Here is a 24,070-nt window from a genome sequence, read left to right on the forward strand (position 1 = left end):
AAAAAAAATTCTTAAAAGTATGCATTATTTTCACCGAATTAACTATACCCCCCCCCCCTTGAACAAAAATTAGATGTAATGTAAATTATCAGATATTGAAATTCGATTAAGTAAACCTAATTTTAAATAATAATTTGATGCTATTACGATTAGTTGAAATACATATTCGACGAAATTTTATTTACTTTAATTTATAATTAGTGATTTTAATATTTAGGTTAGAATTAAATTCGAAAATAAATAAATTACGATAAATAATAATTAGAACACATCTTATTTATAACGAATAAGAAATACGAAACATGACATTTAGGTTATCATATAAATCAGATAAATAAAAATCAGAGAACTTTGTATTTCGTAAAGAAACACATTATATTAAATGACAATTAGGCAAATAATAATTTTGATGAAATAGTAATTCGTCAAAAAAAAACTAAAAAGGACAAAAAAGTGTAGTCATATTTGTCCACGAGTGTAGAAAAGTCGTTTCCGGTATGCTTCATAGCACATTCGGTTATGTGCTCTAAACTGCTCCAAGAGTGCTCCAACTCAGAACCATGTGTTCGGGTTGGCAACTCTGCCCCGGAGCATATCGTGTAGCGTATTCGACTTGACAACACCGCTCCGAGAGCAGGCAGAACACGTGTTCGTGTAACACGCTCCGCTACGTCACAGAGCATTTTGCGTATTCGAGATACAAATCCTGCTCCACGACAGGGCAAAAAACGTATTCGGTTTGTAACATAAATCCACCCCGGAGTCAATCTAGAGCAAGAAATCTTGCTCCATCTTTTTCGACGGAGCGACAGCAATAATTTTTTAAATATCTTACTGCGCATGTCATATTTTGAATTTTAAAATGGAAATTGAAGCAGAAACTTTGACTTTAGCTTTTGAACTTTTAGAAAGTTCTAGTGATGATAGTGATAATGAATTTTTTGAAGTTATGAATGAATTTCTTATAGAAAAAAGGATAGAACAGGCCTCCCAATAAAACCTTTTCCTGTTTACCGATTTAAAAGACTCAAAGCTCCATAAAACAATAAATTTTTTTCTCAAATCAGACTTATTTCTACTCTCTACAACCTTTGGTTACATATGTTCTGAAAATTTATTTTTCACTTTTATTACTCAAGCTGTTCAATTTTACTATTATCAGAAAAAGAGAAAAAAAATTTTTTTTAAATGTATATACACTGAGAGGACAATCTATTTAATTTTAAACGAATCCTTTCATCGTAAACGAATTTTCCTTTTAATATTTATATTTAAGAGGATTTTCTTTTATGATAAAAGGAAAGTTCTTTAAATTATATCTTTTTAATATTATAAGAAATTATTTTACTGTCAAAAAGGAAACATTTTGGAATAAGCTAAAAGTAAATAGGTTATTAATTTTTTATTAATTACTAACATTAGTAACTAATTAATTAATTATTATTGTGTATTAATTTTAAATAAATTAAATTAAATCAATAAAATTAATATAAAAATTTAATTATTATTATTAGTCAATAATTTTTTTAATAAAACTCGAAATTCTCGAAAAATCAAAATTATTACGTCTTTCATAATAATAATAATAATTATTATTTTTCATTGACAATTTTTTATATGCGCTTTTTTATTTAGTTCCTAATAATTTTTTCAAAAAATAAAATTTTTAAAAAAATTTTACTTCGCGCTAAATTGAAAAATCTGCTTTGGAGTACTCCAGTCGCTCGCAAGCAGAGTGCTCTGAAAAAGAATTTATTTTATTACGTCATTTGCCTTTCTGCCATGGAGCAGATCGTTGGCAGATCACTGCTAATGACGTCACACATTGCTTCGTTCTGAAGCAAAGCAATCTGTGGCAAAGTTGCCAATTGCTCTTGCTCCGAGTAAGGGCAACACTGGTCGCCATATTGTTCATTCCCTGTTGTATACACATTGTATGCACACATTCGCGTGGTTCGCAAGTTAGTGTTCATTGCATAGTGCTTTTCATGTACGTTTGACAAGTGATTTGTAAATTTTTCGAAAATTTTTATTAATATTTATATAATTGAAATTAACATTTAAGTAAAAATGGTTTTAGTATGTGCGAATTATGGGAAAAAATATGCAAAAGGTGTTTCTTTTCACAAGTGAGTACATATTTTAATTATTGAAGTGTCCCATTTTTAGGTTATATTTTGTTTGGTTTTTTCGAGGATTTTTTTTAACATTTTACACTGCAATATTCACATAAAAAATAAAAATATATATAGTGATGCCATTTCGCTATTGAGCAATTCCATGGGATGTGATCACAAGAATTTTTGATGATTGGAGCAATATTATTGAAACCTTGTGAATATCTTCCTTTATTTGTACAGAATGAAAGCCCACAAAACAATTTTTCAAAATTTTTTGAGATATCTCTAATTAAAAATTTATGTCATTTTTTAAAAAAAAAACATGTAACTTTTTTTCTTGTTATCAAAATGAGATCAATTTTTTACGAAGCTGAAGTACGCAACGTTTATATAAACGATTTTTAAAGAAATAATTGGATATAGTTCCGAATAGCACATACCTCCGATTTCAATAAAACTTAGTATCCCTACGTAATTTGGTGCGCTGATTACCAAAATCATAGTGAAAATTGGCGGAAATTTAATTATCATGGTAAAAACCATAAAAAACACCATAAAATCATGGTTTTTTTCGATTATCTCGTAAAAAACAAAAAACTTCGAAAAAAGTTTTAGACGAAAGTTGTAGATCTCTAAAAAACACACATTTCATGTTTTATGCATTTTTTACCAAAAGTCATTATTTTTCGAGAAAAACGCCAAATAGTAAACACGGCCTTCGGCCGCGTAAGGTACTGCTCGCTTCTCTTTTTAAGAAATCTTGGCGAGAGGGGGTGGATGTGTCCGAAAGTAATTTGCAGAAATTGTGGGGTGGAGTCTACAGCAGCGGTAAACGCAAAATAGTAAACACGGCCTTCGGCCGCGTAAGGTACTGCTCGCTTTTCTTTTTAAAAAAAACCTTGGCGAGAGGGGGTGGATATGGCCGAAAGTATTTTGCGGAATTCGTTGGATCCTGAGTAATGGTGAATATGATAATTTCTGCAAATTACTTTCGGACACATCCACCCCCTCTCGCCAAGATTTCTTAAAAAGAGAAGCGAGCAGTACCTCACGCGGCCGAAGGCCGTGTTTACTATTTTGCGTTTTTCTCGAAAAATAATGACTTTTGGTAAAAAATGCATAAAACATGAAATGTGTGTTTTTTAGAGATCTACAACTTTCGTCTAAAACTTTTTTCGAAGTTTTTTGTTTTTTACGAGATAATCGAAAAAAACCATGATTTTATGGTGTTTTTTATGGTTTTTACCATGATAATTAAATTTCCGCCAATTTTCACTATGATTTTCGTAATCAGCGCACCAAATTACGTAGGGATACCAAGTTTTATCGAAATCAGAGGTATGTGCTATTCGGAACTGCACCCAAATAATTTTTTAAAATGAAAAGTTCTATAATTTTTTGCCTAAAAAATATTTCTTGTAGTTTTCATTAATCAACAAATTATAAAATAATATTTTTTATGCAAAAAATTATAGAATTTTTCATTTTTAAAAATTATTTCTTTAAAAATCGTTTATATAAACGTTGCGTACTTCAGCTTCGTAATTTTTTTCAAATTTCTCACAAAAAGATGCTATTTTAAGAAAAAAATAGTTCATGAAAAAAAAATTTTGAATTCATTTTTTGAAAAAACTGCCTCTTAGATTTCAAAAAAAAAAATTTCTACTTATTACCTATGCTCTAATTTTCATAATGAGACAGCAAGAACTTTGTGAAAAAAAAATTTAAACGTCCCGTGCGGCGCGATGGGACGCGCGCTTCTTAGTTTTCACGTTCATTATATAGTATGGAAACTTGCAAATATCTCGAAAAGTACGAATTTTCGTAAAAAATGTTCAAGACAAAAGTTGTTCCAAACAAAAAGATCTACATCTTTGAAACCAAAAAATTGGACCCGGGGCCCAATTTTGGGCTATACAATGAAAAAAGTGGTTTTCTTAAATAAGACCACTAATTTTCAGTATCAAATTCGTAATCCCTATGAAATTCTGCGTTCAGACATGTTGTATAAGTGCCCAAAATATTAGTCCCAATGTCTGGGATTAGGCCCAACATTTTTTGACAAACAAATAAATAAATTTAGCCTTATACAAAATAATTCCGTTCCTGTGCTATGGTAGCGTTTAACTTCACAACCTTGTCAGCCTTGTCAATGTGTCGATTGATTTCCTTAATATCGATTTTTGTATTGATTATTATATCAGTGTTTTTTTTTCATTTTTTAGCTTTGAAGGTAATAATAGTTTTTCATTTTATGATTTTAAAAGTGTTGTAATTAATTAAATTCAATTCAAACCAAATGAAAGAAAACAGAGATGTGGCATAGAAGCGTGAAACAAGTTGGTTGAACTGAATTTTGTTAGGTTATGTTTGTAAATCAACAAAATTTTTTATTTTCGGCTGATATTTAATAAAATTATAAACATTTTATATCCTTTTTTTTCGGTAGAAATTGTTTGAAAAATTTATTAAGTTTAATATTACAATATATTTCTATTAATTTATTCTCTACTACAGTATTTAAGAATTTTTTTTTCTAACATTATTTTATATAATTTTTTTATTGCGTCGCGAAAAAATGTTAGAAAACGTATAGAATTTGCTGTTACAACAAAAAACTTTTGAATACTTTGTCATAAAAACATTAGGTATACATTTTTATTATTGTTAGCATCAAATAAAAAAAAAAGAATAATTCTTCTAAAAAACTGTAAAAAGTTTGTGGATATTTTTTATTATTCAATTCTTGATATTTACTATCTATAACTTTCTTCTACCTCTGCAAGAAAATAATTTTTTTCTTGATTTATTTTCATAACAAATGAATCGTAAATTTCAAAAATGTCTCAACTCTGAAAATTGTAAGAATCATTTTTACTATCTATCACGGGTAACTTCCTGGAAACTTCCTGTGTACTTCCCTGAATCTAATAATGTCTTTGGTTCGGCAGTTTGCCTTGGTAACTTCCTCATAACTTCCTCAGTTAACTTCCAGAAAATTATAGGAGTAAATTTCCCGGAAAAGTGCAGAGAAAATTTAATAAAATTTTAAATTGTTAGTTTCCAAGAATTTTCTCTCAAATTATCCCCGTTATTATTATTTTATTATTAAACTATTATTTATTTATATAATATCTTTTTAAATTTATTTACTATTAAAGTTAATAAACATAAAAATAATATTTGTAAATTTAATAAAAATAAAATAAAAAGTGCGATTCCAGGTGAGATTTTGACTTTATCGGAGTAGGTTAACCGATTGCAATGAAACTTTGGAATTTTGTTATGTATAGTAAGACTAACCTTTTATGTAAATTGCAGCTTAAAATATTTGTTACTTTACGAGATTTGCAATAATAACAAAAAATTTAAAACTGATATATCTTCCGTTCTAATAATCGGATTGAGGTCTACTTTTTTTTAAAATGTCTAGGAAAATGAGAGGAATAAATCTCTTTCAGAATAATTTTTTATAATTGGATTCCTTTGGAACATTAAAGAAAACACAGGTTTATTCAATTATTATTTAATAATTTTTTTAGTTGTAAAATTATAAAAAATTGTTCTGAAAAAGATTTATTCCTCTCATTTTCCTTGACATTTTAAAAAAAGTAGGGGCGCATGATTATCCCATAAAAATCATTAGTTAAAATTTTCATTTTAAGGAGGTTATAGGGATAATAGATCTGATATTACCAATTTAATGAAACTTGGTCCACTACTAGATAAAGGTTTCAAAAAAATGTTGTTAAATTTTTGAGACCTCTAGGTACTTGTGAAAAAAGTTATGAGTGTTTTTGTTTTTTAACATTTAACATTGAGTCTTATGGGAATTGAGTACTTTCTCATACATATTTGTTCACCACAAATTACCTGATATTAAGAAATTGATGAAACTTTTTTTAATACAAAACAGATATATAATGATTAAATATCCGTTTAAAAAAGGGTCATTAGGTTCTTGTGAGAGTTGCAATAAATTAATTTGTAACAATATTTCACGTTTTATACGTTAAATTGAACAGCTGTCAGAACGTCTGGCAACGTTGCACACTTGATCATGCTATTCTGTATTCTGATAGCACGTATAAAATACGTTATATTTAAAAAGAAAATAAAAGTTAATAAATAAAATTGATTATACATTTTTAAAATTAAATTAAAGTTAATTAAATAGAGGGATAATTGTTTTATTAAAGTAAACAAGTCATAAAGCAACCATTTGCAACTCGACTGACGTAATGTGGTGTTGCCAGACGTTTCACAGTACCGAGAAAGTCAAATCTTAAAATAATGGTTTCTGTTTTGATTTATTCAGTCAATCCCTATAACCTCCTTAAAGAATTTTATTAGATATAATTTTATAAAAAATATTGCTGAAAAAAATTAATTTTTTAATCTAAAATATTGTTGAGAAAAATTAAATAAATATTGTTGAATAAAATTAAATTTATTGGTCAAAAATATAAGGGGAAAGGAAATTAATTCTTTTTATAAAAAATATTGCTGACTAACAAATCTGGATTACTTGCCCCTTGAATCTTCATCGAGGGGAGGCGCATGATTTTTTCCAAAAATTAAAAAGTTCGAAAATTTAATTGTTCGAATTACTTTAAGTTATTATTTTATTTGGTCGAAATTCTAAATGAACGACATTTAAAGTGGTCGAAATTTTATTTGTTCGATTTTTTAATTGATCGAAATTCACGAAGCTGAAGTACACAACGTTTATGAAAAACGATTTTTAAAGAAATAATTTTTTAAAATGAAAAATTCTATAATTTTTTGCCTAAAAAATTTTTTTTTATAATTTGTTGATTAATGAAAACTACAAGAAATATTTTTTAGGCAAAATATTATAGAATTTTTTATTTTAAAAAATTATTTCTTTAAAAATCATTTATCATAAACGTTGCGTATTTCAGCTTCGTGAAATTCTAAATGATCGACATTTTATTTGTTCGATATTTTAAATGATAGAAATTTAGAAACATCAAATTTTATATCTTTCGAAATTGGTTGATATTTTAAAAGCTCGACACTTTTTTTACACGGAAAATTAAAAGGCATTAAAATAAGCTGCAACGCTTCTTATTTTAATCCAATTTTGCTTATTTTAATACCAAAATGGATTAAAATAAGCAAAATTGGATTAAAATAAGAAGCGTTGCAGCTTATTTTAATGCCTTTTAATTTTCTGTGTAGCTATACGAGTTTCCTCTCTATATGTTGTTATTATTATTTACATCAATAATTTCGATCTTCTTGCAAAATTTCAATGTACTTTACTGACAAACAACATAGAAAGGAAACTCGTATAGCTAAAAAAGTGTCGAGCTTTTAAAATATTGACCAAATTAAATTTCGCAAGATATAAAATTCGATGCTTCTAAATTTCTATCATTTATAATATCGAACAAATAAAATGTCGACTACTTTAAATGTCAATCATTTAGAATTTCGACCAAATAAAATATCGAACAAATAAAAAAATGTTGACTACTTTAAATGTCAATCATTTAGAATTTCGACCAAATAAAATATCGAACAAATAAAAAAATGTTGACTACTTTAAATGTCAATCATTTAGAATTTTGACCAAATAAAATTCTTCATGAATGTCGACCATGTAGAATTTCGTCCAAATAAAATATCGACTTAATGTAATTCTATCTTTTAATTTCTGTTTAGGATAAAAATTACTAAAAATACGCGTGGTTGTGCTAGGTGTTTTAAAATTTTTTATCAGAATGTTATTTGAAAATTTTAATTTCATATAAGCTTATAACACTTGTATGAGGGTTTTTAAATGCTTTAGTAATTTAAAAAAAAATTCAATATTATAAAAATCAGAGTCCCTTTAAATTCTGTGAATGAAAATCACTATTTTTCAATATTTAAATTTTACATATTTTACAAAAACGGATCCGTGGTTGCTTTATAGAAATAATAATGGTACATAGTTTTAAATCAGAATCAATTTCATTTGCATTTTGTTTCGATTATAATCCGATCACTCTGGATATCTATATATATATATATATATAGAACTCAATAATAGTTGAGATTATACGTTGCTTTTCTTCTCTTTACACATAGTTTTACAGTTCCAGGAAATAATCACAAAGCATATAACGCACTTTTTTTGTGTCAAATGAGTTTCAATAGATTCTATACTCGAAAAAGTATATATATATGTATATATTTATTCGGCCATTTATAATTTCGGACAAATGAAAATTCTATTAATTAGAAATTCTGTTAAATGATTTTTCGGTTAAGTAAAAATTCTGTAGTATGAAAAATCGGTTATATGGAAATTATATGAAATAATAATTCGAACAAATGAAAATTTATCTGAAAGAAAATTCTATATGCAATAAAATTGTACCCAATAAAAATTCTTTAAAATGCCTATTATGTTAAATGAAAATTCGAGCAAATAAAAATTCTGTGAAGTGAATTTTCGGTTATATAAAAATTCTGTAATGTAGAAAATCGTTTTGAAGAAAATTCTGCAGAATACTAAAATTCGAACAAATAAAAATTCGGCTCAAAAATAATTATGACAAATGAAATTCCATAAAATGAAAATTCTAACTAATGATTTTTAGAACATAATCATGCATCCCACAAATTAAACCAAATGACATGTTTTTTGTTTTCGAGATATTAATTAATTAATGTTAATAAAACAAAGAGGGGGTCCTTTATGTTTATTTCATAAACATTTTGCTTCCTCATTGTGTGAAGCAAAAAAATTTGCTTCCTCGTGGAGGAAGCTATGAATTTCTCTAATCAATTGATCGATTTAAAACATTTCGAGTTAAAAACTGATTTAAATTAATTAAATTTTTTGAAAAATTAAGAAAATTTTAATTCATTTTAGGTGTAACATATACTTTATATATATACGAATCGATTTATTTCAATGCAAGGAATTCAATTATTTTATGTATTAACTTGAATTTAAAAAACACTAAATTTTTTTAGCTAAAACATAAATTTTATCCAAATCCATTAAAACCTGTTAAAGATATCGTGTTCACAAAAACGATCCACACACACACATACATACATCCGGACAATTGATCAGGATCTCATATAACATGTTTCTATATAGAGGAAATGAAATATTTTACAAACAAATAAAGTTTCCGTGATTCTGAACTTACAAATACGTAATATCGCATCCAACGAGCTCTATTATGAAAGTATTTTGAATTGGTGGATTTTTAATAAACAATTGCATAGATAACTAATTGTATCTACATTGTAAAAAGAAAGTCTTACCTTAAGGCCGAAAAGAGGTCTTATTTTAAGAGGCATAACATTTTTAAGGCAGCTTTGCTGAATTTACGGAATGCAATTTCCATTATAACTATAATAGTGCTGATTTTAAGACTCATCTTAATATAAGATTTTCAGATCAGGGCCACGAGAAAAAGTGGTTTTGCTAATCAGGGCCACAAAAGGCCCGACGATGCATTAAAATCCGATCAAACCCTGATCCGATCCATGGCAAAACTATACGCGGTATTCTTCAAAAGTGCGAAATTATTATTTTCAATGATTTTACATGATGCTGAAGTTCACTTTTGAATTAAAAAATTTATTATAAATTTTTGTCTAAAAAATATTTCTTATAATGTTTATTGATAAACAAATTGTAAAAAACATATTTTTAGAAAATTTTTTTTTTTTAAAGTTGTTGACTTTATAACACCATGATTTTACAAAATTTAAAATAATATTTTTCATGATCATACTTAATATTATATATTATATATTGTTAATTTTTAAAACTTTCAACAATAGAAAAGTTTTAGAAATTTTTTTTTTCTTTTTTATTGAATATAACTTGAAACAAATGCAGATGAAAGGTACACATACTGATTTATGACTTTTAAAAAGTAGAAGAAAAATATGTAAATGAACAGGAAGCACTGTTGACTGAATAGAGAACAGTTTATAAGAAATGTGAAAAGAACTTTTAAAAAGAGTTTATCTTGAAGATTTTAGAGTTTGGTTTCCCGACACTTGGCACGATGTTGAAGAAAAGTTCATTTTTCAAAAGCTACTTCATACGTGATCCTTTCAAAAGTGCTGTGACGTCATAAGAATTGTTTACACGAGAAAAACAAGCGCTTCTCTATTATAAAAGAAAACTTCATTTTGCGTCTATTATTACAATAAAAAGTAAAAGTCTCATTTTTTAAAATTTTCTTTTTTTTATAATTTGAAGAAATCATTTTTTAAAAATGAAAATTCAATGAATTAAAAAAAAATTAAATTATTATTTTAAATTTATGTAATGTAAATAATCATCAGGAGATTTTAAGAAGCAGATTTTTTTGTATATATCTTGTAATGTGAAATATTCATCTCTTGTAGTTTCGTGTGCGAGTTAAAATTAATTTCACTTATTTTAAAGTTCCACAAAGTTAAAGCAAGAAATTTAGATTCTAATTGAATTCAAAATAAGTTTGTAACTTTCCAACATATACTTGTAATAAAAGCGAAGCTCGGGGCTAAACTCGAGAGTAACAAAGGAAAAAAAAAATTATATTGTCTTTGAGTGTACAAATTTTTTTTTGTTTATAAAGTCATCACGTTTCTTCTTTAAAAAGTATATACATATATATATATATATACAACTTTATCTTCATAAATGCAACTATTTTTCATTTAATGTAAAAAATAATGCCAGTTAAAACGCAGTAAATAGTATTTACAATTATTTAGATTATATTCAAATTATAAATTTTCATAAATTAATAATATAATTTTCATTAAATAATTTTTTTTAGTGGCTCCGCTTTGACCTAATTATTTATAATTAAATTTATTTTTTATATTTGTTAATTTTATAAAAATTATGTGCAAAATTTTGTTGAAAAGATAAATGAATTACAGTAAAATTAAATTAGTTAAAAATTTTCTACTAATTCAGATTTAGAATGAATTTTTGCAAAATTCAAAAGGGGTTTCACGTCATATCATCATCAGTTAAAGCTCCTTAAGCCACATCCTAGTAAGTGTGCATCAAAGGAACAAAATGAAATGTCTCTTTGACGAGAATTCAATAACATCGTGTTATCCATAATACATACACGTGTATTATGTAATTTAAATAATTTTTTTTATAAATACTTTTCATGAATAATAGTAATAATAATTTTATTTTCCGCTAAACGGAACAATTTTATAAAAATCTTTCACAAATTCATCTCACTATTCTCTTCCTAATGATCACGTTACTTATCTTATATTCTATTCCAAATAATCCCTCAGTCCATTTCACCCTCGAGTGATCTCCATTTATCTCATTTTATCTTGGATTATTTCCCGTTACCGAAATTTATTATTGTGATTTATTCAAAGAATTAAGAGCTCCAAAATTGTCTTTATACGATTTTCAGGACAATATATTGTCATAGATATAATTTCCTTTAATTTATTGTTATTCAGTATTTTTAAACAATAAAAAAAAAAACATTAAAAAATATATAGTTGAGAATTTTTTTTTAAAAAGACATTAAAATCCCGTAATGTATAATCAGTTTAAATTGTTAAAAAATTTAGTAAAAAATTTGTACATACAATTCAAATTAATTGAAATACAATAAATGTCAGTCGCGGTGAAACATGCTCATGCTACGCGTAACGAATAGTTTAATTAAGGATATAGAATTCGGTTTCCAAGAAAAAGGAGAAAATTTAGTGCGCGGAGAAATTTATACGAAAAGTTTTCCTTTACAACACATATATAGTTGCAGTAGGTAAACTTGACAAAAAGATATTTCCGTTTAACATCATTTATGTATAGAAACTTGTTAAAATTATCTTGCCGTTTCAGCCAAAAAATGAATTTCATTTTTTTAAATATGTAATAAATAAAAATAAATATTACTGACGTTTCGAAACTCTAAATATATGAAAATATTAAACTATATAATTCCAATATAAACTTCTTTTTATTTTTATATTTTAATAATTAATAAAAAAAAAAATTTCAAATTCAAATTCAAGAATGTTTAAAAACTGAAATATTCTCAAGTTAATTTGAAATTTATCCAACTCTCTATATTGCAAGAATATAATAAATTTAAAGGCACTTTCATGCCGAGTCAAAATTAGACTCTGGTCACAACAATAAAACTAAATTTCCATCTTTGTTAAAATGTCAACTTTTTTGCAACAGGTATAAGCTTCTATTCTTTCTGAGAGAGACTTAACCAGATGTCACACACCATTTACTGTTCTCGCGATGAAAATCCGACTGACATTCTCGCACTTTGTCCAAATTAATAAACAACAAAAGTTTCTTAATTTTCTCATTCTATATATTAATAAAAATAAAAAGAATGTTTTATTTTAATTAAAATATAATTAAAGGAAAAAAAAACAAGTTCTTCTATATATGGGAACGGTACTAATTTTACTGGAAGTAAAATATATGGGGCGAAATTCCTGAAGTGATCCAATTGCATTTTTTTTTAAATCATAACTATTGTATAAAAAGATAAAAAAAATTTTGACCTATATGATTTCGAAAACTGTCCTTTATTAAAAAAAAAAAAAAATCCGACAAGTGCGAGTTACACTCGCATTAAAACCGTGGGTTCCGTATACACTTAAACCTAAAATTTGAGGGGGATTTCACCAAATAATAAAAATATCAACAGATAAAAAATTTCAAAAGATAAAAAAATAGCAAATGGCAAATTATAAAGAATGGCAAAACAATACAAAAAAAATATAGTAAGAACAATTGGAGATGAAAAAAAATCATAAATTTTTCCCCCAAAAACGAAGAAAATTTTATCTTTCTAGGTCAAAAATTTTAAAACTTAAGGGAAAAGTCAACTTTTAAAAAAAATTTTATTTTTCGAAAAAACTCAATTAAAATAACTGCCTATCATGTTTATTAAATATTTACTACAATCTACATGTAAAAATACGTAAAAATGTATAAATTTGAAGCCCTTTAGATAAAATTTTCTTCATTTTTTGGGGAAAAATCATGATTTTTATAAAAAATTATCAGTTTTTCCTTGAAAAAGCTATAATAATTAACTCCAATCGTTCTCGCTATATTTTTTTGTAATTTATACGGGTCAATCCATTATATTTCGAATGAAGTCGTCGCTGGCTAATTTTTAAAAATTATAATACTTTGCAGGAATGATTTTGAAGTTATCAAGATCACGAAATAAAAAGAATTTTATTAAAATTTTAATTATTTATTGCAAAATATGAATTTAAAGTTTATGAGGTGCTGAAAACTGTCAATTTTTTAGCCATTAGAAAATATGCAAAAAAAAACAGAATTTACCATAAAAATAAAAAAAAATTGTTGTAATTTACTAAGAATGAATAAATTTATCATTATCAATTGATATAATTATTTAAATATGTGAAATAATATATAAAATGTGATTTTCAAGTTCGCCTGTCAAATAACCTAAATTTGCAAATTTCATCTATTAAATGTGAGAAAGAGAAGTCATTAAATTGAAAAAAACCTTACCAAATATAAAGTACCTGTGACTAACTTTTAGTTTTTCTTAGCACTTTTTTCCTTTTTTCTTCATAAATGTGAAATAAAAAGCAATAAAAATTGGCACTTTGCTTATTTTCACTATTTTCAAATGTAAATAACTTTCTTGGAGAAAACTGAAAAATTACAAAACTTGGGTAATATCTAATTGATCACTAAATACACACACTGGAAAAAAATTCGCTTTGGTCCCGAAGATACTTTTTGAGATAATTAAGTTTAAACTTTTCACAATTTTTATCAGGTTAATACATGTAATTTTTTAAGGACGAAGTTAGGTTTTATTGGAAAAACATTTTGAACTAACTTCAATTTTATAAAAATCACATGCATTAACCTGATAAAAATTGTGAAAAATTTAAACATAATTATCTCAAAAAGTATCTTCGGGACCAAAGCGAATTTTTTTCCAGTGTGTGTGGTTAGTGATCAATTAGATATTGCCCAAGTTTTGTAATTTTTCAGTTTTCTCCAAGAAAGTTATTTACATTTGAAAATAGTGAAAATAAGCAAAGTGCCAATTTTTATTGCTTTTTATTTCACATTTATGAAGAAAAAAGGAAAAAAGTGCTAAGAAAAACTAAAAGTTAGTCACAGGTACTTTATATTTGGTAAGGTTTTTTTCAATTTAATGACTTCTCTTTCTCACATTTAATAGATGAAATTTGCAAATTTAGGTTATTTGACAGGCGAACTTGAAAATCATATTTTATATATTATTTCACATATTTAAATAATTATATCAATTGATAATGATAAATTTATTCATTCTTAGTAAATTACAACAATTTTTTTTTATTTTTATGGTAAATTCTCTTTTTTTTGCATATTTTCTAATGGCTAAAAAATTGACAGTTTTCAATACCTCATATACTTTAAATTCATATTTTGCAATAAATAATTAAAATTTTAATAAAATTCTTTTTATTTCGTGATCTTGATAACTTCAAAATCATTCCTGCAAAGTATTATAATTTTTAAAAATTAGCCAGCGACGACTTCATTCGAAATATAATGGATTGACCCATACGTAAAAATGTATAAATTTGAATCCCTTAAGATAAAATTTTTTTCTTTTTTTTATTCGAAAAATCCATGATTTTTTCTAAAAATATGAGTTTTCCTTAAAAACAATATGATCATCAACTTCAATCGTGCTCGCTATATTTTTCCTGTGATCTACACGTAAAAATACGCATGTACCGTGGATGTACCAGTTACCGTCCATGTCCCAGTATCCGTCCATTTTCCCCTTCGGCTACGGAACCTTAAAAAAAGTCAAAAATATTTTTGATTTTCAAAAAAGGGGTAAATTTTGAATTTGCACCATACGAAAGAGCAGGAAAAAACCTTTCGAAATCATTCAAAAAATTTTTCACCCTCTTTTACATAGTTATGATTTTTCAAAAAATCCACTATGTAATGAGATGTAATTTTGTTTTGTATATGATAATCCACATTTTATTTTTATAATTTTACATATATTAGCATTCGCTTATCAACGCTAGGCCTCTTCAGATAATATAAACACCTCTTGTCCCGCAAAAAATTGGCAACGTTTGTGTTAATTTTGGCCTCCGCAATGGGAACATCCCCTTAAAGTACCCACATAGAACAACATATTGCTGTAAGGTTATCTTATTATTATTTGTATGGATGGTAAGGTTACATAATCATAAAGCTTGTAGTAAACTTACGGTGGACTTTAAATTTCTGCCATGATAGTAAGGTTACATGTAAACGTTATAGTAAGGTTACATTTAAAGGTTGTACTAAGCTTACATGTAAAGGTTGTATAAAGCTTACTCGGTAAGGTTATGGTAAGTTAATATTGTAAGCTTACTGTAAGGTTATTCTAACCTTGGTGTAAACTTACTGTAAGGTTAAAATTATTATTCAAATATAATAAAATATAATTATATTAAAATATATATTATAATATTTTTTTTTACAAATTATTACATATTTAATAAAATAGTTTAGAGACCCCGTTATAGGGTTTGCGGAAAAAAATTTACTGCGCATTCGTAGGTGTCATAGAAAACTACTGCGCACAAATAATTTGTTAGTTAGGTTATGAGGTTAGTTATTAAGGTTCAAAGTAACGATAAAGGGAAGAATCTTCAACTTTTAAAATAAAAGTTTTTATATTTCCACACTATAAATAAAGAATGTATTTAGATATAATATTAAAGTGTAATTCAAATACTTATCATTGTTCCGATTTACTGAAATTAAAATACTTTTCAGAAAAAAATGGTTAAATGCGACTCATTCTTGACATTTTGTACATACAAACTTAAATAACATGTTTTACATATTATTTAATATTATTAAATAGTTTAAATATGTACAAAACATAAGTTAAGCAGTTTATAAAACTTTTTAAAGTGGCGGAAACAAATTTTTTTCTTTATAGAAACATGTTATATGAGATCCTGATCAATTGTCCGGATGTATGTGTGTGCACGGAGAAAAAAAGTTAGCCATATTAGTTAAAATTTAGCTATTTTAGCTAACCTTATTTATTATTATATGGACAGCAATTTTCGTTAGCTAATACAGCTAGAAATTAGCTACTATAGCTAAAATAGTTTGCTGTAACAGCTAAATATTAGCTACTGTAGCTAAAAATTAGCTATCCATATAATAGCAAACTCATTTTTCTCCGTGTGTGTGTGTGGATCCCTTTTTTGTTTAGAAAATAACTTTAACAGGTTTTAATGGATTTAGATAAAATTTGGTAGACTCATTTATCATATTAATATCTCAAATCTCAAAAAAGGATTTTAAAAAATACCCCAAAAAAAATTTTATCGTCTTTTTTCCAAAAATTTTTTTTTAATCGAAAAAATTTTTAAATAGAAAAATTTAAGGTTATATATAATAAAATCGTATTCCTTACGTCAAGACGAATCGATCGATATATATAAAGTATACATTTGAGGTAAATTTAAAGTATTAATGAAAGTTAAAAAATCAAAAATTCACATTTTGGCAATAAAATTTTGCTTTCTCCACGAGGAAGCAAATTTTTTTGCTGATCGTAAAGAGAAAGCAAAATGTTCATGTAATGAACATATGAATTTACAACTTGTTTTTACATATTTTGATTATAAATGTAGTAATATAGACAAAATTTTATGTCAATCTGATTTTCTCTATAAAATTAATCTTTTTTTACAGTTTTATTACCTGAAGAGGCCTAGCGCATTGATAGGCGAAAGCTAATATACGTAAAATTATAAAAGTAAAACGTGGATTATTATCATACAAAACAAAATTACATCGCATTATATACTATATATATCATTACTATATTATAAAAAGATATCGCCGCCGCCGCTGATTCAAGAATGAACGCTAGGCGAGAACTTCGACGCTACGCGGGAGCTCACAGTACTCGCCTACCGTTCAACTCACCAAGTATTCAGACTCGCGTACCGTTCAGAATTTGTCTCAAATGAACAATAGGCGAGAATTTCGACACTACGCGGGAACTCGCTGTACTCGCCTACCATTGAGCACACAAAGCATACATATTCGCGTAACGTATGCCTCAAATAATAACAGTCTCAAATTTACGTCAAAGGTGATAGGCATGGAGGCGAACATAACCTCAAAATTTTGTCAAATTCATAGAAAAAAACACTGACATAACCTCAAAATTAGGGTCATCTTGGATATAAATAAATTTTTTTAAAAGAATTTGGCAAAAATTAATCTTATAAAACTTATTCCGTTCCTAATTAACTTTTTAATTGCAAAATAGATGAAAATTTAGTTTACGGATGCAGGTTAAAATATAGTTTATGTTCATATTAAAATATAAATAAATTTTTGCTGTCCAAATGTAAAAACTTTTGATTTAAAATAAATTTAATCAAAATAATATTTAATATTTTTAGTGAATTTATATTATAAAAAGATATCGTCGCCGCCGCTGATTCAAGAATGAACGCTAGGCGAGAACTTCGACGCTACGCGGGAGCTTACAATACTCGCCTACCGTTCAACTCGCGTAATTTTTAGTTTAGGTGAGATGCAAGATTGGTTTGTAATAAACTTTAAAGCTTATTACACCTCTCCGTGGTGCATCTTGGAAACAAATTCTTTAAAAATTAAAAATTTTTCTTAAAGAATTTGGCTAAAAACCAATCTTTAAAAATACGTTAAAACTTATTACGTTACTAATTACTTTATTTTTTAATTTCAGAATAAATAAAAATGAAGTTTACAGATGAGAATTAAAATATACAGGTCTATATGATTAAATATAATTTTAAATAATAAATAATAAATATTATTATTTATAGGGGGTTGGCGCGCGAAGCCCCTCTAATATATATATATATATATATATATATATATATATATATATGTGTATGTGTATGTGTGTGTGTGTGTGTGTGTGGGTATGTGTATGTATATGGGATTTGAAATTATGTTAAGAATCTTGATACATATATATGTAGTAATCTGGCTTTGAAATTGAAACAACGAGAAGATAGAATCCGATAGTTGATGGACAAATCACTGAGTATCCACTTTCTGTCTGTCGAAACATATCGTTAAAGGACGAAAGCTTGTGTATCTGGGATAGGTATTGATCATACATTTGTTATGCAAATGAAGCTTGTACTGTTTGTCCATTTGCTTCACGAGTATTATTACTGTGAAATTTGAGATTCCATTGATTTTTGAAATTTGACTATTTTCTGTAGATAAAATTTACTAAATAAACATATATATATAATATATATACAATTCGATAATCGAGGTGACACATTTTCTATATGGTATATAGAAAATTTTATTTTTTTTGTTTTTAGTGAAAATTTTTATATCGTCAACTGGGAACTATTATACTCAGTGTCAGTTTTTAATTAATAGAATATTTATTAAAATGTTTAAACTTGAAGCATAGTGTATAAATATTGTTTGATTGTTTTATTACAGAAAGCGCTAAATGTTAAAATTACTTATATTTTTGTAAGAGCGCAGAAAAAAATTCATAAAGACGTGAAAGTCTGAAAAATTTGTTTTGCACTTTTGCAAATTTTATATATACTGGATCTCGAAGAGTTTTATAGTTTTTCTGCAAAATATAGCAGGGTAAATGTTGTAAATTTAGTTGCGATGATGTACACGTGATGCACTAACTTTTTATTGAGTATTTTAAGAGAAAAATGCAAAAAAAAACTAGGATTTATATTTTTAAATAAATAAAACAAAATGTTAGAAAGTAAGAATCTAAACGAATTAGTTATAACGTATATTTATTAGAAAAAATATATATATTGTTAGAAATTTTTTTCAATATTTTTTTTACATATAAACATACATTTAATAACAATGTGAAAAATTTTAAAGCAGTTTTTCTACACGTATAGATAATTTAATAATTATTAAATTATAAAAAAATGTTTAAGTTAAAATTTTTCTAAATAATTAATATTACGTAATCTAGAATATCTAAAGAAAAGATTTCATATAGCTAAAATTGTACAAAAAAATATGTTTAGGATATTTTATAAATAAACAAACTTTGCTGAGAATAACAGCGCCAACCGAGGGGCTATTATACTCACGACTTCAAGTTTCTAACTCACAGGACGTTCAAAACATAGCATGTAACACATAATAACATAAGTTAAAAAATTTTTGTGTACATTTTATATTAAAAATAATATATATATATATATATATTAAATTCAACATTTATTTATTTAAATGATTGAACTTTTTTTATTTAACAGATCTATCAATTTAACATGTTTGAAACTTTTGATGTGCATTATGAAACGTTTGAATTTACAGTAATAGTTTTAGTCATGAGAATGAAGCATGACTTTGTATGCAACTCGGGTGTTCACCAATTTTAGAGCGCGCGAAACTTGATAACCAGTAAACTCGAAGTGCAAACCACATAACAGTAACTGACACAACTAGCAGTTACACGCCTTCGGCAGTTGTTACAAACATTTCCTTCTTTTTATGTTTTCTTTTTTTTCAGAAAGTGGACATTTTTTTGTAAACAAATTTAATTTACAAAAAATAAACATATATTTTATACAAAATTATTATATTTCATGAAATGTGGGTATACCTCGACTAGATTCCCCTATGTGGCCCTTCCCACACGGAGAAAAATGGAAAAACGAATAAAGTAACTTTTACTACTTTAAAAGTAAAATTGGACCTGTCCGAAGTTTCTGCGCATCTCTGGCAACTTTTACTCGAAAAATAGTAAAATTGACTATTTCTGTAGTAAATTTTACTGTTTCCGTAGTAATTTTTACTATTTCTGAAGTAAATTTTACTATTTTTGGAGTAAAAGTTGCCAGAGATGCGTAGAAACTTCGGACAGGTCCAATTTTACTTTTAAAGTAGTAAAAGTTACTTTTTCTTTTTTTCCGTGCAGAGAAACTGACCAGCGCCTGAGAAGGCTGTTACGCTGTTCTCAAGAAATATCGTACTTATGGAAAAACGTAGGAGACGGTTTTTACAATTTTTTTTATGTCTAACTTATATTTTCTATTTAAAATGATTTTGAAAATTTTTGCATGCATGGGGTATTGAACCCAGGACCTTTGGGACGCGAGCCATGTACTCTTACCACACAGCCAGTTTGACTTAAAGATCCTTTTTTCTAATACTTCTTCTTGAATATTTATAAGAGTGACAATTGACAATTGTGACAATTCTATTTGGAGTTTCGTCGGGGAATTCTGGTCAAATTCCTAAACTAAAAAAATTATTAAAACACTAATTTAAAGATTCCTTTAATTAATAATATATATTTTTTTTAATAAAGTAATGTTAGAAACTTAGTTTATTAACATTTTTTTAAACAGGAAAAAATGGAGGGGCACTGACCATAGCCCTATTTTAAGTAGATATTATATTATTATAATTTCTAGGGGGGCCACGCCCCCCTGCGCGATTCGCACGCCAACCCTATTATTTTCCACTTTAATGATTAATTTGTTAAATGCTTAAAATTATTAAAATTTTATCTAAATTTTGAGGTTATGTTCGTGTTCTTAGGGGAATTTGAAGTTATGTTTGCCTCAAACCCAACAGTCCCTTGACTTATGTCCTTGAATTTTGAGGTTATGTTTGAAATAAGGCCTTGAATCTTGGAAATATATGCCCTAGAATTTTGAGGTTATGTTTGATCTATGACCTTGAATCTTAGAGACACTTGACATTGAATGACCTATACTGGAGACAGCGGTGAAATCTTTTTATAATATAAAGACATTTTATATATATATATATATATATATATATATATATATATATATATATATATATATATAGATATAATAAAAAAAGAAATTATTTATTTAACTTATATAATTTGAATTATTTAAATCTGATTTATAGCAAAATAGAATTGCGGAGAAAAGTATTATTTATCGTGTAATTGTTTTTTATATTTAATGATTCTAACGTTGAGCGTTATTTGATAAATTGCTTTTTGACATGCGAATACCAAAATCTTTTCTTAATGATCATTATTTTGATAAATTTTGATTCAAATATAAAAGAGATGATAAAATACGAATTTTTGATAAATAAGCTTGAATTTCCCTTCTTTCTTGTATATATATATATATATATATATATACAGCTTATTCAAATTGGAATTGAATTTTACATGTAACTTTTCAAATATATATCGAATTCATATATTCAACATACGTATTTCCAGTATATTACATTATTATTCATAATATATATTATTATTCTAGACACGATTACAAATAAAGTGGTTCATAATTTCACTCAATTTCTCATTAATCCACTTATTCGGCTTCAATATCTAAAGCCGCAGATATGTTTTGTTCAATTATTAGCATTTTAACATTAAAGTTAAAATTTTTTTAATATAAAATGTTTTTTTTTATATATGATAATTAAAATATAAATTTTCTAATACACTAAACAAATGTCATTAAATACTGTAATTTTGTGCATTAAATTTTTTTAAAAATTAAAATACTCTATAATGTTAAGAATATTAGAGTTTACTTTTTTTTAGTTTAGAGTTTACTTCTGTGCCAATTTCTTCCACAGTAAAAACAAAATCTGAAACCGAATGTAAGCTTACTTTAATTTTTAACTTATTTTAAGCAAGAAACTTTATTTAATAATGAAAATTAGCTTAAAATAAGAGTTAGTGGTTCTCTTACTATAAATAAGCTTATAATTCGACTGATTTTTAATTCACTGGTCTTAAGTAAAAAAAAGATGACAGTGACTTTTTAAAAGTCTTTACTTGAGCTGGGTGTCAGTCCGCCGAGTCTTATGCTGACTCTACATTGGCTGCGCAAACGTGTACGTGAACGTGAACGTGCTGACGTCACCCATTTGAATAACATTGTGACGTCAGCACGTTCACGTTCACGTACACGTTTGCGCAGCCAATGTAGAGTCAGCATTAAAGTGGTAGTTGTGACGTCACAGGCAAAACGTCTGTTGTGAAAACGCCATAGCGTACGCGTACAGTGAAGCGTGGTTGAGAAATGATTTTCTCGTGTTTTAATTTTGGTTTTATTCATTTATAATTCACAAGAATGGGTTTTTTTACTGGGTTTTTAATATCGGATATTCCAGCAAAGCACGCATATCTTTCACCTTTGTCTCAGCTATACTATTTAGAAAAAAAGTCGCTAAATATTACCAAAAGTACAAAACTGTGTGGAACTTGTTGGAAGAGCTTAAATTATTCTAAACTGTTAATTCCTAACTTTATATATATATATATATATATATTACGTATAATGTTATTTTTTAAATTTAGTTTGCAGAATTGAAAATGAAAATGACAAGATTTTTTTAAATATAAAAGTTCCTCGTCATTTTCATTTAAATAATGCAAATTTATAAATTAGAAAAAATTGTTATAAGTAATATAAATATATATATATATATATATATATATATATATCAAAATTCTAATATGCTTTTAAGTCATAATTTAGGATTATTATCACACCAGGTTAACGCTGAAAGACAGTCTGTAAGGAAGCTTAATTTCAGCCCTCTTTTAACATAAGACTAAATGATAGTCTAAAACCTAACTGAATTTCAGTTCTTCAACAAGCTTAGAGCTAAATTTCAGCTCGTATGACATCTTACTTATAGTAAGATAAGGGTATTCTTTTTAAACATTTTTTGAGTACTGATTTTCAGTCAATATGATCTACTTCCGTTTACATCTTGAAAAAAGACAACTTATAAGCTTAAAAGAAGATTTTGTTTTTACTGTGTCATTTTTACCCGCAAAAATGAGAAAAATTCTTATTTTCACAAAATCTATATCACATTGCATATTGAGATTGAGTAAATAGTCATTTGAAATCAAGAGAAATATTTTGTGTACTTTTACATCAGTAAAATTTTATTTATTCTTTGGATCCATATTATTATTTATTTATTTCTCCAACAAAAAGTCGCATCTTTTTTTCGCTATATCGAAAAATAATAAGGTGTGTAAACGCCTTTAAATCCCACCCCCCGAAAAATGTGTCACATTTTAGACGTTTTACTTTAATTTTCACATAGTAATTTACCTTCCGAACTCTGGTAACTGTATGTTATAAAGTTATGTGTCGTCTATAATATCTATTATTTCCATATACTATTGTTATTTCAATTGCATAATTATTTTGTGATTGATTTTGATTTCAATAAACATTTGGATTAAAAAACTAATTTTAAATATTCAAAAATATGTGAATTGTATACTCATCTTTAATATGTTGTAACAACTGTTAACGCAGGTTAGTGTAATTTTTGTCAAAACTTTTGTTCGTTTGTTACATTTTATGACGTCAGTCAAAACTAAACAAAACCTCAATTTTTCTGTTTACAGACAAACTTATTTATTGTTATTTTATTTATGAGTTCTACCGTTTATTATTATAACAACGTTAACAACACATGTTCAGTACAAAAAGTGAGGTTATGACATATTTCTTTGACGTTAGCGACAATTTGTTACATATGTTACGTCATTTAGGTAACATGTAGAAAACTTTGAATTTGTTACATTTACCCATCCCTGGTGGATTCTACTTTATCTTTTTTAAAAAGTGTTTCTTTTTATTCAACTATTTATTTTATACAATTTTTTTTTATTTCACACCTCGCAATGAAAATAATATTATTAGGTAGTTCAAGTTGTGAGTTGATTCGTAATATAACGCTGTAATATTACAGTTATCTTACAGTGATCTTAAAATGTCCGCCTCAAGGTAATATTACCGGGAATATTACTGTAATATTAACGGTAATATTACAGTAATATTACAGACTGATTTGAGTTATTCATAAAGCATAAAAAACGTAAATATATTATAAGTCAATTTGGCTT

The 24,070-nt window shown here is 26.5% G+C and overlaps 1 protein-coding gene across 2 annotated transcripts in view; it reads left to right on the forward strand.

The window, feature by feature from the left end:
• The first annotated feature begins 1,990 nt into the window (after positions 1-1,990).
• The window catches only part of LOC127285965 (ras-related protein Rap-1), a 126,118-nt gene continuing 104,038 nt past the window's right edge, over positions 1,991-24,070 (forward strand). The window contains exon 1 of one of the 2 annotated variants that reach the window (XM_051312199.1): positions 1,991-2,129. In XM_051312199.1, coding sequence (XP_051168156.1) covers positions 2,071-2,129 — 59 coding nt within the window. In that variant the 5' untranslated portion in view covers positions 1,991-2,070. Of the gene's footprint in view, positions 2,130-23,376; positions 23,478-24,070 lie in introns of those variants that run through there. The other variant, XM_051312201.1, reaches the window with a different exon arrangement.

Source organism: Leptopilina boulardi, unplaced genomic scaffold (assembly GCF_019393585.1).
Source record: "Leptopilina boulardi isolate dan_hultmark-lab unplaced genomic scaffold, ZJU_Lbou_2.1 LbouV2_342, whole genome shotgun sequence".
NCBI lineage: Eukaryota > Metazoa > Arthropoda > Insecta > Hymenoptera > Figitidae > Leptopilina > Leptopilina boulardi.